Consider the following 12,360-nt stretch of genomic DNA (forward strand, 5'->3'; position numbering starts at 1 on the left):
CACATTATTTTCATGTGATTGAATAAGAACAATAAACAAGGTCATGACAATGTGGAAATATTATGTAGTACTTATAACTATTTAGAAACATGTCATCGCCTGGTCTAATTTTCTGAAATCCAATTAGTTCAACAAGGTTAGAAAGTTAAGGCCCTGTTTGGTTTATTTTTTTTGTTCACTCATCACTCATCACTCAATTTTTATCACTCATCACTCATCACTGATAACTCATCACTCATCACTTAAAAATACTCAAATATCTCTAACTCATTTTGTGGGCTGTTTGGCTGAAACATTTCAATGAATTTTCCAATTCCATTACTCACCTTTATGTCATTCACCGGTCCCACAAAAATCACTTCCCAGCACAGGTGCACAGAACGGTCACAAGCCCGTCCCGCGTTGGCTCTCTCTTTCCTCTCTTCACAACCTTTCCACAACAAAAACACTCTCTCCCCAACTTCAACACTCTGAGCATACAACAACGTCTCCACTCTCTCACCACTGATCTTGAGATTTTCAAAGCCTCACTCCGCCTCTCATTTTCTGCCCCTCACTTCTCCACCTCCACTGCGTTAAATCCGTCCCTCATATCGAACTCCAGAAACCCACACGAAGGAATCCCAAACTCCCAACTCTGAACACAACCTAGGTATTGTGGGTTGCTCATCTTTCTCACCTTCAACTGTGCTACCCATCGCGGCACTGTGGGTCTGCTGAAGAGAAATTTATTAGCCCTCTGTTGGTACGGTCTTACTTCTTCCCATTTTCATGATTTTGTCTATATATTTCAGAATTAAACTGGTTCAGCTGTTTATACATTCTTCTCTTTTCTGTTTGTGAGATGTAGCAAATTGGGTGATCCGATTGCTGATCCAATTTGGGACGCTGTGAAAGAAGAGGCTAAGTTGGAGGTACTACTCTGCTTTTAGATTTAACCAATATTTCGTTTTTGTTCATTTTGTTTTTGTCTTTGTTGCGTTCTGAGTGATGGGTCTTCTATTGTTGATGGTACTACTCTAAGTGGAGGTACTACTCTGAATTAATGTTTGACCCTAAGAAATTTGGAGCTGTTACATTTGGTTTAAAACTTTAGTTTTATTTTTCTAAATTTTTTGTTGATTAGGATTGGTGTTACTTTAGAGTGAGCAACTGTTACTTTTGGAGCAGCTGTTACAAAAGCTATTGCAGAAAGAGGGAACTGGAATATAATGGGTGTTTACTGTATATTTAAAGAATTCGGCCTCCACTAATTTTTTTGTTAAAAAGAAAAAAGTTACCCTTGCTAAAAGGTAAAAAGATAATGAAAAGTTGAGCTTTTTGAGAGAGGAAATGAAGAAATCAATCTGAAACTATTGTTTATTCACTAAAAGTTAATTATATTATGGTTGTTTTTGAATTTGATACAGCAGAACAAGAATAAAAACTTAAAAGGAAAGTATTATGAAATTTATTTGGATATATGAATTTTGATGATTAGATCTCGCAAATTGTCACTTAAAATTACAGTTTATATAAAATCTTGATACTCATTAGTTTTTAATTTTATGAAAGCTTTGAGGTTGATAAAATATAGGAAAACCTTATATGAAGTTGAAGAGAGAAATGCAGAGACATTCATTGGGATATTTGCCAATTATTTTACTAATAAGGGACGGTTGGATCCTTTGAAAGGGAATGCACTTAATAAGACTTTGTAGGACACTACTCATGCACTTAATAAGACTTTGTATGAAATATATGTTGATAAGAATGATATTTTATTACAGTACTCTATACGTGTTTTATGTTGAATGAATATATGATGTTCTCTTCTTTTCATTGCAAATGTGCAGTATCATGTACTTTATTTATACTGCAAATGTGTTTTATTATGTTCTCTATCATTTTGAGTTATAGCAAAAGAAGCTGATTTTGCTAACGTTAAGACTACTTCATTTTATTCATTTATTATGAAAACAAGCTCCAGAATCCAGATCTTTATTGCAACGTGTTTATTTGCTGTATAAATATATTCAATGAAGCATATCGAGCATATCGTATATATCGTATATGTATGGTGCACTTCTAGTTTCTGTAATCTCTTTGCATGTATCCCTTTCTCCTTAACAAAATGGTTTATGTCCTTTTTTTTGAAATTTTAAGGAATTCAGATATCCATTATTCTGGAAGCAGTTTGTTCAAGATTAATTGATACTTTTTGGTAATCCATGAGAAGCATAAATTATACTTATAGTTGATAGGGTCTTCATTTTATTTTGAAAGCATGAGGTTCAATTTTTTGTTTACCTGTATAGAAAACAGAACTTGATTGGCAATTCATTCTTAGGTTCTTTAGGAAGACTGAATTGTCATATCTAGGGAACCATATATACGTTTTGGTGTCATCACAAATCTACATTAGTGAAAGGTTTTCTTTAAGGTTGATTTGCAATACGTTTTTTTCTACCAAGTAATTCAGGTTACCAATTATAACCAAATATTCATATCTTTCATGTATTGAGCTTTATTGGCCCACATGTCTACGTCAACCTGTTTGACCAATTTGAGTTGATTTGCTCTTGATTAAGCTCTATATTAAAAAATTATAATGAAAAAAACTCTAGGTAAATCAATGCCCAAATTTTGGAACCTTTTGTATTCTTTAATGTTTTAAATATTTGTAAATCATGTCTATGCATTTGGTTTTATTCTTTACGAAGGCATCCTTTTCATTTGCTTTGCTTAAGCACTAACTTGAAACTTGGAACATGTTCTCCCCCTTGTTCTTGTTCTTGTTCAAGCTGAAAATTAGGTTGTACCAATCTGGACCAATGTCGGAGGCAAGTGGCAGTAGCTATAACTCCAACTATAGGGGACACGTGTGTGACATGGATCAATGCGTGTTGCGGACATCTTTGCAGCTCCATAATTTCGGTAGACGGTTTTATGGCTGTAGACATTGGAAGCCTGTAAGTATAAGCTGCGCTTGCTATCATCGTTCCTTCATGGTTAAAGTTGCTATGATCTGCAGCTCATGTACTTACCATCTTTGTTTAATATGCAGGGCAGCGACGAACATTGTAAGTCCTTTAAGTGGTTGGATGGCATCCCATGTAGGCGTGGAGCTGCAACAGCACCGATTGTCATTGCGAAATTTACTAGGCTTGAGGCCGAGGCAGCTATGGCAAAAAACAATGAGATGGAAGCCCGTGCAATGATAGCAAACCTAATCCACATGGAAAGAGTAGCAAAGCGTAGTGCTGAAAAAGCAAGGGCTTCCCTTCGTATGGCCAATGCGCGAGCACGTAAATACCAAATTGCTCTACTTATGTCATGGTTTTTAGTTGCGGTGTTGTTTATATTTTCACTTGGTAATAGGGAGATTGGATTACGACAAATGTGTCTTCCATGATTCTGAATTTGGATTAGTGGATTATGGAAATGTATTGTAGGTGTTTGGAGTGTCTTCTAGTGTAGGTGTTGGACTTGGCAACATATCTGTTGAATAACATATATTTTTTGGAGAAGGAGATGTGCACATATATAATTTCTACCGATTCACCAATGATTTTGAAATGCAATTATTATTATTTAAACGTCATGTGACCAAATTACCTTTTCCTATTGGTGCCTTAGTTAATCTATATTTTGTCATATATAAGTATGCTAATTTCATTCTTAAACCATAACGCCTCACCATTTACTTAAAATGAATAGGAAGGGTTTTTCTTTCTAAATATTTTTTTGCCTTTTCGTTCTCCAATCTTTAACCAAACTGGTAAAATCCAACCAAAAGCACTAATTCGTGAAAGCATAGTGCACCCATATCCTTGAATCAGGTTTTTAATGTACCTTAATAATTTTTACTTTTTTGATAGGTGTACCTTAATAATGTTGAATTGCTATTACACTTTATAGTTATGAGATGACTCTCATGTCTTACATATTGGCAGAGAATCAATGAAAGCTTTTCTAACAAATAAAGCAAAACTTATGCATATCATCAATTCGTGGTTCCAAAATAGCGCAATACTGTTATAGAAAAACAACATAACATGTGCTGAACATCACCTAGTAAATGCTAAACGCCTGGCCTATGCTACCAAGTCTATAAATATCAAAATGTAAGCATTTACAATACATTGTCCCATGTGCGAAATCAAGTCCTACGGGCGACATAATCATTCCACATAGCATCAGTGGTGTCATCCCTAAATTGGGCCATACGTCGCTTTGATGCGTTCGACATCTCCACAACATGCCTCTGGTTTGCAGTGCTGGTGGAAGCTCCATTGTTGTCACTACCAGGCGGAACAACAGGATTCCCTTCATATTCAACATTCTCCCATGTGTTAAATAATTCATCACAACGGTTATTAATGCGCAAAAAATTGTGTAGACAACAACATGCAGTAATCACATAGCGCTGCCTACTGCGCTTGAAGTTGGGCATTAAATTGAGGATGGGAAAACGAGCCTTCAGCACCCCAAACGATCGTTCAATAACCATTCGCAAGGAAGAGTGTCGATAGTTGAACAACTCTTTCTTGGTTGTTGGAGTCCTGTTACTAGAATGAAATTCCTGGGCATGATACCTAGTTGATTTGTGAGGTGGAAGGAAACTTGTGCCAATAGGTAGGCCTGAGTCCACCAAATAGTATGATCCTACATGTTAATGAAGCTACTCAGATTTGGCATAAAAAACTATAACAAAAATATGTAAAAAGTTATAGCCTTTGAGATTAGTTGTAGTACCTGTGGGTGGCCATGGGAATCCATGTTTTGGGTCACCAATCGCTTCGTCAAACACCCGTGAGTCATTAGCACTACCTTCCCACCCCGCATGAACATAAATAAATTGCATATCCATATTGCACACACACAACACATTTGTGGTTACGGTAGCCTTTCGCGACCTGTATGCTTGCGTCACATGTTTAGGAGGCCGAACACTCACATGGGTGCCATCCATTGCCCCAACACAGTTCTGCACATGACATAATTACTGAGGAAACTTGTACCTACTTAAACAAAACACATTTACAATATAATAAAGTGGTATATATTACCTCGAACCATGGGCAGTACTTATTCACCCGAAGATGTTCGGGGAGGCAAACTACATCTGGATCTGGCTTAATCAGATGTCTCGCATACGAATGAAGAGCCCGTAACACCCTGCGGAAGTGGCGGGACACCGTCTCAGTTGAGTGCTGGAATCTGTCTGCAACACACCTCATTCGGGTATTGTGGCCAAGTATGTATAACAACATGGCAACCGCCTGCGTGGCATCCACATCACCCTGCCCTTCCTTTAAGTATCCATGACCGATCAACTCATCCACTAAATGTAACAAATACGGGCGTGTCATGCGAAACATCTCAAAACACTTATTAGGATTACTATCAAGTTCATCCATGTATCCTTGGCCTGTGAGGATACTATCACGCATAGGCTGTTTATCATAATGTCGCTGCATATATGCGAACATCTCACCCACCAAAGGATTTACAAAGTCAAACTCTGCTTCATCTTCGCTATCACACTCTGAACCCCACAAATTATCATCATCAGTATCATCACTAACATCATCAGCATCCATGGCATCAAAGTATGATTCGTCAAAATCATATGCCAAGAATGCATCTAACCATTCACTCCTTGATGTCATTGTCACCTACACACCATAACGACATGCTATTAAACCTGTTTACAGTAAACCTGTTTACAATAACAAGCACTCAATAATAAATCAACGCGAATACGGGAAATTATCATAAATATTCCGAATAATAAGTTAAAAATATTCAACATACATGACTGCATCAATTCTAGAAATAAAGAAGACAACATGACAAACATCCATAGTCTATAAAATAATAACCAACAACACATATCAATGTTTTTGTGACAAAAGGTGCAAGTACTAGAATAACTATCACATAATAAAATAAGATACAACTATCAATCCTCCGGGTTAATAATTTCCTCCATCCATGCCCGCCTCCTATTCTCTAGCATGCCCATGAACACCACCCTATTCTCCTTCACATGGAGAGCCCTTGAGATTTTCAAAAATTCCTTGTTACTGAGATCCACATACTGATTAAGCATGTCAATGGCTTTCCCTAGAGAACATGGATCACCTCCAACTGCTGATTGGGCAAATTGTTCAGAAGTGCCACTTGACTTGCCCCTGTTACCACTAAACCTCTCCCTTGTCATTGCGGTGTAATCCTTTAGGGCCACAGTCATCTCACTGACTTTGTCGGACTTCTTTGCCACTTTCTTACCCTTGGCACTTGCTTCTTGCACAGGACGCTTGCCTGCAGCTTGGGTTTGGTCAACACCATTAGTCTCCTCCGTATTCCGAGGAATACTATCCAAGTTCGGGGTGTAACAATCATCATCAAGATGGATAGGAGCAGCATCAGCAGCAAGCTCATCCTCCAGTTCACGCTCTTCATCGCTGTTCAATGCAGGTGTGTTTGATGAAATCTGAAGGTGCCCAGTTGCAGTACTGGGGGCAAACAACTGCTTCAGCTTATCATAGTCAGGGCATCCCTTCTTTCGGAGGTTATTTGCGTTCCGATTAGCCTACAACAACACAAGCAAATGAACAATTGTTAGGCAGCAAAGTAATCACAACAATGCAAAGGCATTTAATACTAACATGAAACTTGAAATGCGTAAAGTAACTTACCGCCACCACATGCTCCCAAACCTCATCACTGCATGTAATAGTTTGGGTGGCCTCATCCCACCCCAATCCCGTATGATTTAGCAATTGACTCCACTGGCGTTGTTTACCCCGAAGCCTATTGTGCTTTTGGAAGACTTGCTTAGTAGTTAAAAGTGTACCAGACCTTTTATTAAGTTCTTGTGTTATTGTTTCCCACATACTGCCCTTAAAAACACCATTCTCCATGTTACCCTTAATTTGTTCCTCTACCATAATCTCTATAAATATGTGTTGTACATGGGCAGGCCACTTTTTGTCTTCCACATTTTGGGATTGATGTGCCATCTAATTCAAACATCTCACACAATAAGATGAACACACTTTGTATTGACAAGTAAATAAATGAACAACGAATATTAATGAGTTACTGTGACTAAGGAATGTTACTTTGTAAATAAATGAACAAGGAATATAAATGAACAATGAATATTAAAGATAACACCATACATAGGTATATTCCAATTCATAGCTACAATATTACATTGTGACCACGTAACATACAAAAAGTCAAAAGACCTTGGCATTGTTTTACTACAAAAGTGGTCACTAATAGCCATAGGTGAGTGCGTGTGAAAGTGTACGCTAACAACACCATAGTAGTCTACAAACTATAGTGGAAACAAAATAAGTTAGCATAAACAAAATGGTTCGCTACGCACTATAAGGATTCAGATTCCACCAATCGCCTCTTACTGAGACAGACCAGCCCCCTCATCTGGACCAGCCCCCTCATCCAGACCCACCACTGGACCAGCCCCCTCATCTGGACCAGCCCCCTCATCCAGACCCACCACTGGACCAGCCACCCTCATCTGAACCAGCCCCCTCATCCAGACCCACCACTGGACCAGCCCCCACATCTGAACCAGCCCCCTCATCCAGACCCACCACTGGCCACCCACGCCTTTGCCTTCGCCTATAATCCACTCCGTGGGCGGCACAATACCCCCTCCGGACATTTTTGAACTGACGCATAACCTGCCTCTTACGGAAATCCTTCCCCGTCCGAGCATTGAGAGTGTTTGTGATCACATCCCACAATGACTCACGGGGAACCCCAATTGCAAAATTACCCAACATCCATTGGCCGAAGACAATGTCACAAAGTTCTTCGACACATTCATCGTCCCACCTCCTTAAATCCTCAGCCATCTAACAACAACCTCTGATCATGTAACAATCACATATAATATAAACAATAAACATTTCCATGAATTCAATCAAAGTTAGGCAATAGTGTTTAGGGGGTCTTAACTTAAGGTGCAATAGTTACAATCTAAAAGATTCTTAAAAAATGATGATTAAACAAACTAAATTTAAGATTCTTTAAATGCCTCATACAGTTCAGCAAAAATTACCAACCTACTGTCTAAAGTGAGAAATGTGCATTAAATCAATATCATTACCAAAGGCAGACATTATACAGAAAATTTCCATAACACTCGGTACAGCAATATTTTTTTTTCCCAAGCCAGAGGCAGAGCAAATCAGACATTGTTCACTCACCATGGCTGTAACAGAGGAACAAACCCAGAAACTTCTAAAATATAAAAAATTAAAAACATAAAAAGAGGCACTACAACATGCATCGTATGACTCTTGCTTCTAAATAATACTGTAAATAAAACAAAAAAATGAGTAACAGAGGAACAAGCTAAAGGCAAACATTGTACAGGAAATTTCCATAACCCTCGGTACAGATATTTTTTTTTTCCCCAAGCCAAAGGCAGAGCAAAGATGCCTCTGTTCACTCACGATGGGTGTAGCAGAGGAACAAACCCAGAAAATGCTAAAATAAAGAAAATTAAAAACATAAAAATAGGTATTATACTTGAGTAGAGAGTAAAAAAAAAGGCATAAATAAATTCCTAGCCATTCCTCAAGTTCTCAGTAAACACAACACAAAAAATGGAAGAACATGAAAAAAATAAAAAATAGCAAAATAAAACCCAAAAGATGGAGGGGCGAATATTCTTACCGGAAAAGAAAAATACAGTGGACAGAGAAAAACTGATCGGCGGAGAGACGCTGATGAGTGTGTGCTGTGCTGCGGCGCTGATGAACTTGTTGCTGTGTTGTGTGTTGTGGGTTTGGGAGAAACAAAATAGAAAGTGATAGAAAATGGGTGTAGTGAAGGGCTGGGCTGAAGGTAGTTGGGAAAATAAAGAAAAGGGCCGTTGGTTTATTTCAGTGGTCTGCTGTGTGATTTGACTAAACACTGCTGTGGGTCCCAAAGCAGTCCAACAATTACACAAAATGCCATTGAGTGAAACGAAACTCATAACTCAAAAAAAAAAAAATAGCCCGGTGGAGTTTCCAAAACTCATATCCCATATTCCACATTTTGTAGATATGATAACTGAGTTCAGATGTGGAAAAGAAGCCAAACAAACATTGTGTATGTGGGACCCACGAATTTTGAGATATGAGTTAACAAAACTCAGTTTTTGTGAGATATGGGATATGAGTTTCCTAAAATCCAAACAAGGCCTTAGCATTTGTAATATGATATATTGATATTGATCTTTTCTTCTATCTATACTTTGCATCAAGCTTTACCTTATGATAAAATATGACAAGACTAAAATTTCCAAAGAAATTTTGGCCAGTTTAGTTCACAAAGTCCTCTTGCCATTGGTTGTGCAATGTGCAATTTAGTATAAAGTGTATAGCTTTGTCAAGGAATGCATAAATTGACTTTATGTTGACCATGTCTACAATATCAGATTGTGAGCCTCAGAGAGTTTCCCCCTAAGTTTCTGATGCCCCAATATTTACTAGAGATTTTCTCCATCTAATTTAACTATATTGAAAATTCCTCTGTATATTGCATAATGAATAATAGATACATCTCTGCTCTTATATACAAGAATCAGAGCGGGAAAAATTCTAACAAACTAACAACCCAAATAACAAACTACTTGTAGTTTAACAAAGATGACAAAGACAACTTCACACAACTTGTAGCTTTGGCATAGCTGGCTTAGCTGAAGGCCTGAAAATATGCACTCTAATTCAGATCAATTTCAATAAAATAGTTCTGACAACTTACCCTTTTTCAAGAGTTCTCATATTCCAACACGTCTTCCAAATCTGTGGGTGAGATAGAGCATTGTACACAATTGGCTTCCTACAATTAAGATGAGGCAAAGCCTTGTATACAAATATTTGGCTATTTGGGATTAAGATGAAGATACAAGAAGAAAAAAGCAACATCTTTACAAGATAAAGAATGACTTGGACATTTGGGCCTGGAGGTGACAAATATTTATACGTAGACTGTCATATATAATCCCTTCTCTATGGAGTCCCACCATTCAGTGTAAATGAACAAACCTTAAGAATTCATTAATTAACTGCTGTTGGAGGCAATCTTAACTCTTTCCTCCCTTGATCTCTACTTGTAGTCCAAATTAAGATGGAGACATCTATAAGAAAACAGAGAGATAGGAAATAGAGAAGCTAGAGAGAGAATCAAGATTGAAGAAAACTTTGTAATACTTCTATTAATTAACAAACTGAATGTACATGAGGTTTATATAACAGAGCTATTACAGGATTGAGACTAATTAACCCTTAGCCAACTCCAAACTATACGGATCAATTATCAACAACCAATCACTACACAACACGTGTTAATACATAGCTTCTAACTGATCTAAGCCTAAACTACATGTCGTATCTGCTATATCAGTCGTTTAGCAAGCTTATTCACAAGTCCTCCAATGCTCTGCTTCAATGCTCTGCCTCTCTGCCTGAGCCAATGTCCTCAAACATTCTTCAACAAACTCATCTTGACTTGCTTGCATCTTTCTTCTGCTGTTGTTTCTTATCTGCACAATCAACTAAACTTTGATAACATCTGTGGAGGCAAAATTCTTACAAATAAATTATGACTTATAATACATAAGCAAAACCAAGTTTATGGATTTTGAAAGAGAGACAGAAGCAATTCATGTTCAAACAGTCAGCGTAATACATAAAGGCTCTGAAGGGTACCACGAGAAGCATAGGAGCCAGGAGTCCTAACAGCATTTTGGTCCCACAATAAGATAGATACAAATGAATATGGCAGACCCCATTAAGTTCACAGGACAATGATAGTAAACATAACCTGTCTTACAATGTCAACAATTTGACAATGTAAACTTATAATTCAGAAATATTACTGGATAATATTGTTAATCTGAGATTAAAGGAAATGTATACCTGGATTATGCAGAAGAAATATGAGATACTAATGGAAGCAAAAAAGAGATTTAAATTCTATACAACTACTGTCATGAGAGTAGAAATGAAGCACTCCTATCAACATAAGGGGCTTTGGAAGTTCTACATCGTTTGGATGAAGAAGCAATGCTCGTTGAAGTACAACTACTGCAGAGCTCTCCAAGTATCAAATACTGTTAAACAGTGTCTGTATGTTAAATTTTTGGAAAGAAAATTAAACTCCCCCACAGTTACTAATTCAATGTTTGCGGTAATGTCAACTGTAGGTATATTTAGAGATAAAGAGGGGTGGGGGGTGTGAGATCTTTAGCTCTAGTAACACTCATTAATCACTGCCACTAATTAAAAAGATTAATTATTGTTTGATACTACTCTCACTAAATTAATTTTGTGTTTCATTCATTCATAAGCAATGGCTAACAAGCCCCTAATAATTACAATACTAAAAAGTTCATCTTTGTCACAGCAACAACAAGAGCAGGATAAACAAATAATGGTTTTCGGTCAATGTGAAGCTGAAGCTAGTAATTAATCAATAGCATGTGTGAAGTTGAAGCAATTCCAATTGAACTATGATATTTTTCAGTAAATGGAAATGTAATTGTGTCTCAACAGAAAACCATTCAGAGGCAACCTATCTGGCGGATGCATGGAAAATGTAAGATGTTCCAGGCTACAACAAATAATCAAAAGCACATGTCCTGCATTTATCTCAACTGTAGACAAAATTTAAGTATATGATTCTAGGCATAAATTTGAAAACATAAACATAGATGTGAATTATAGTCACATATTTTAGAAGAGGTACATAGATGAATCTTTCATTATCAAGGAATCCTAGATGAACAATCTCATTTAGTTTTTTTTTTTTTTTTTTGGTGAATGCTTTAATTTTTAATTATAGAACTTATAATTCATTATTGTGATAAGAATATGAACACATGGGTGCACTAGGTGTCTTATTGTTGATAAAGTCCCCTGTTCAATACATTATAAGCATTGAGGTAGGTATTTGGTCCAAAGTTTTAAAGAATGTTAAAATAGTCACAACAATCTCTTTTTTAGTTGTATAAATGCTTTAAATTTTGAATTTCAACCATTTCTCCATCTCATGTCTTCTTAAACTAGTCAAGTCTCTGCATTCGGGATTTGGAATTTCTGACAAGCTTGGAAATCTTACTAGTCAGAGGACCTGCCTGCTGATTTCATTATTTGTTAGTTTTAATTAACTTAGTGGAGAGCTACATTCCCTAATACAAAAAACACTGAAGAAAACTAAATCATTCTAGCACCAAGACACTGCATAGACTTGCATTCTTTGTAGGTAAAGGTTACCCACAAAGTGATCTGGCAAGAGTTTTTCATCTAGACAAAAAATTATTATTTTTCATTTGTTTCATTTCTT

The 12,360-nt window shown here is 37.0% G+C and overlaps 2 protein-coding genes across 5 annotated transcripts; one reads left to right on the forward strand and one right to left on the reverse strand.

Annotated features, from left to right (window-relative positions):
- Positions 1-102: 102 nt before the first annotated feature.
- Positions 103-3,547, forward strand: LOC112032883 (uncharacterized). Of its 2 annotated transcripts, none has more exons than XM_065764262.1 (4): positions 103-745; positions 851-914; positions 2,795-2,951; positions 3,047-3,547. In XM_065764262.1, exons 3-4 carry the CDS (start codon positions 2,814-2,816, stop codon positions 3,392-3,394), a joined length of 486 nt encoding a protein of 161 aa, XP_065620334.1. In that variant the 5' UTR covers positions 103-745; positions 851-914; positions 2,795-2,813; the 3' UTR covers positions 3,395-3,547. The 2 variants fall into 2 exon arrangements, with proteins under 2 accessions (XP_065620334.1, XP_065620333.1); XM_065764261.1 differs by having other exon boundaries at positions 108-745; positions 2,784-2,951.
- A 403-nt stretch (positions 3,548-3,950) lies between these two features.
- Positions 3,951-9,181, reverse strand: LOC112003400 (uncharacterized). 3 transcript variants are annotated; one of them, XM_065764258.1, is made up of 4 exons: positions 8,704-9,181; positions 5,052-5,660; positions 4,738-4,969; positions 3,951-4,623 (listed from the first exon to the last, which is right to left on the reverse strand). In XM_065764258.1, the coding sequence occupies exons 2-4, from the start codon at positions 5,652-5,654 to the stop codon at positions 4,142-4,144; spliced, it is 1,317 nt and encodes a 438-aa protein (XP_065620330.1). In that variant the 5' UTR covers positions 5,655-5,660; positions 8,704-9,181; the 3' UTR covers positions 3,951-4,141. The 3 variants fall into 3 exon arrangements, with proteins under 3 accessions (XP_065620330.1, XP_065620329.1, XP_065620331.1); XM_065764257.1 differs by having other exon boundaries at positions 3,951-4,647; positions 8,704-9,175; XM_065764259.1 differs by lacking the exons at positions 3,951-4,623; positions 4,738-4,969; positions 5,052-5,660 and adding exons at positions 5,736-6,580; positions 6,687-7,010 and having other exon boundaries at positions 8,704-8,907.
- Between the last annotated feature and the right edge of the window lie 3,179 nt (positions 9,182-12,360).

This window comes from Quercus suber, unplaced genomic scaffold, assembly GCF_002906115.3.
Source record: "Quercus suber isolate HL8 unplaced genomic scaffold, Cork oak 2.0 scaffold_547, whole genome shotgun sequence".
In the NCBI taxonomy this organism is placed as follows: domain Eukaryota; kingdom Viridiplantae; phylum Streptophyta; class Magnoliopsida; order Fagales; family Fagaceae; genus Quercus; species Quercus suber.

Excerpts from the sequence above, each read along its gene's own strand:
- LOC112032883 (XM_065764262.1), top strand. The coding sequence starts at position 2,814 with ATGTCGGAGGCAAGTGGCAGTAGCTATAACTCCAACTATAGGGGACAC. Across the intron at positions 2,952-3,046 it reads GCTGTAGACATTGGAAGCCT|GGCAGCGACGAACATTGTAA; the intron begins GTAAGTATAAGC and ends TTTAATATGCAG.
- LOC112003400 (XM_065764257.1), bottom strand. The coding sequence starts at position 5,654 with ATGACATCAAGGAGTGAATGGTTAGATGCATTCTTGGCATATGATTTT. Across the intron at positions 4,970-5,051 it reads AGTACTGCCCATGGTTCGAG|AACTGTGTTGGGGCAATGGA; the intron begins GTAATATATACC and ends TGTCATGTGCAG. Across the intron at positions 4,648-4,737 it reads ATTCCCATGGCCACCCACAG|GATCATACTATTTGGTGGAC; the intron begins GTACTACAACTA and ends ATTAACATGTAG.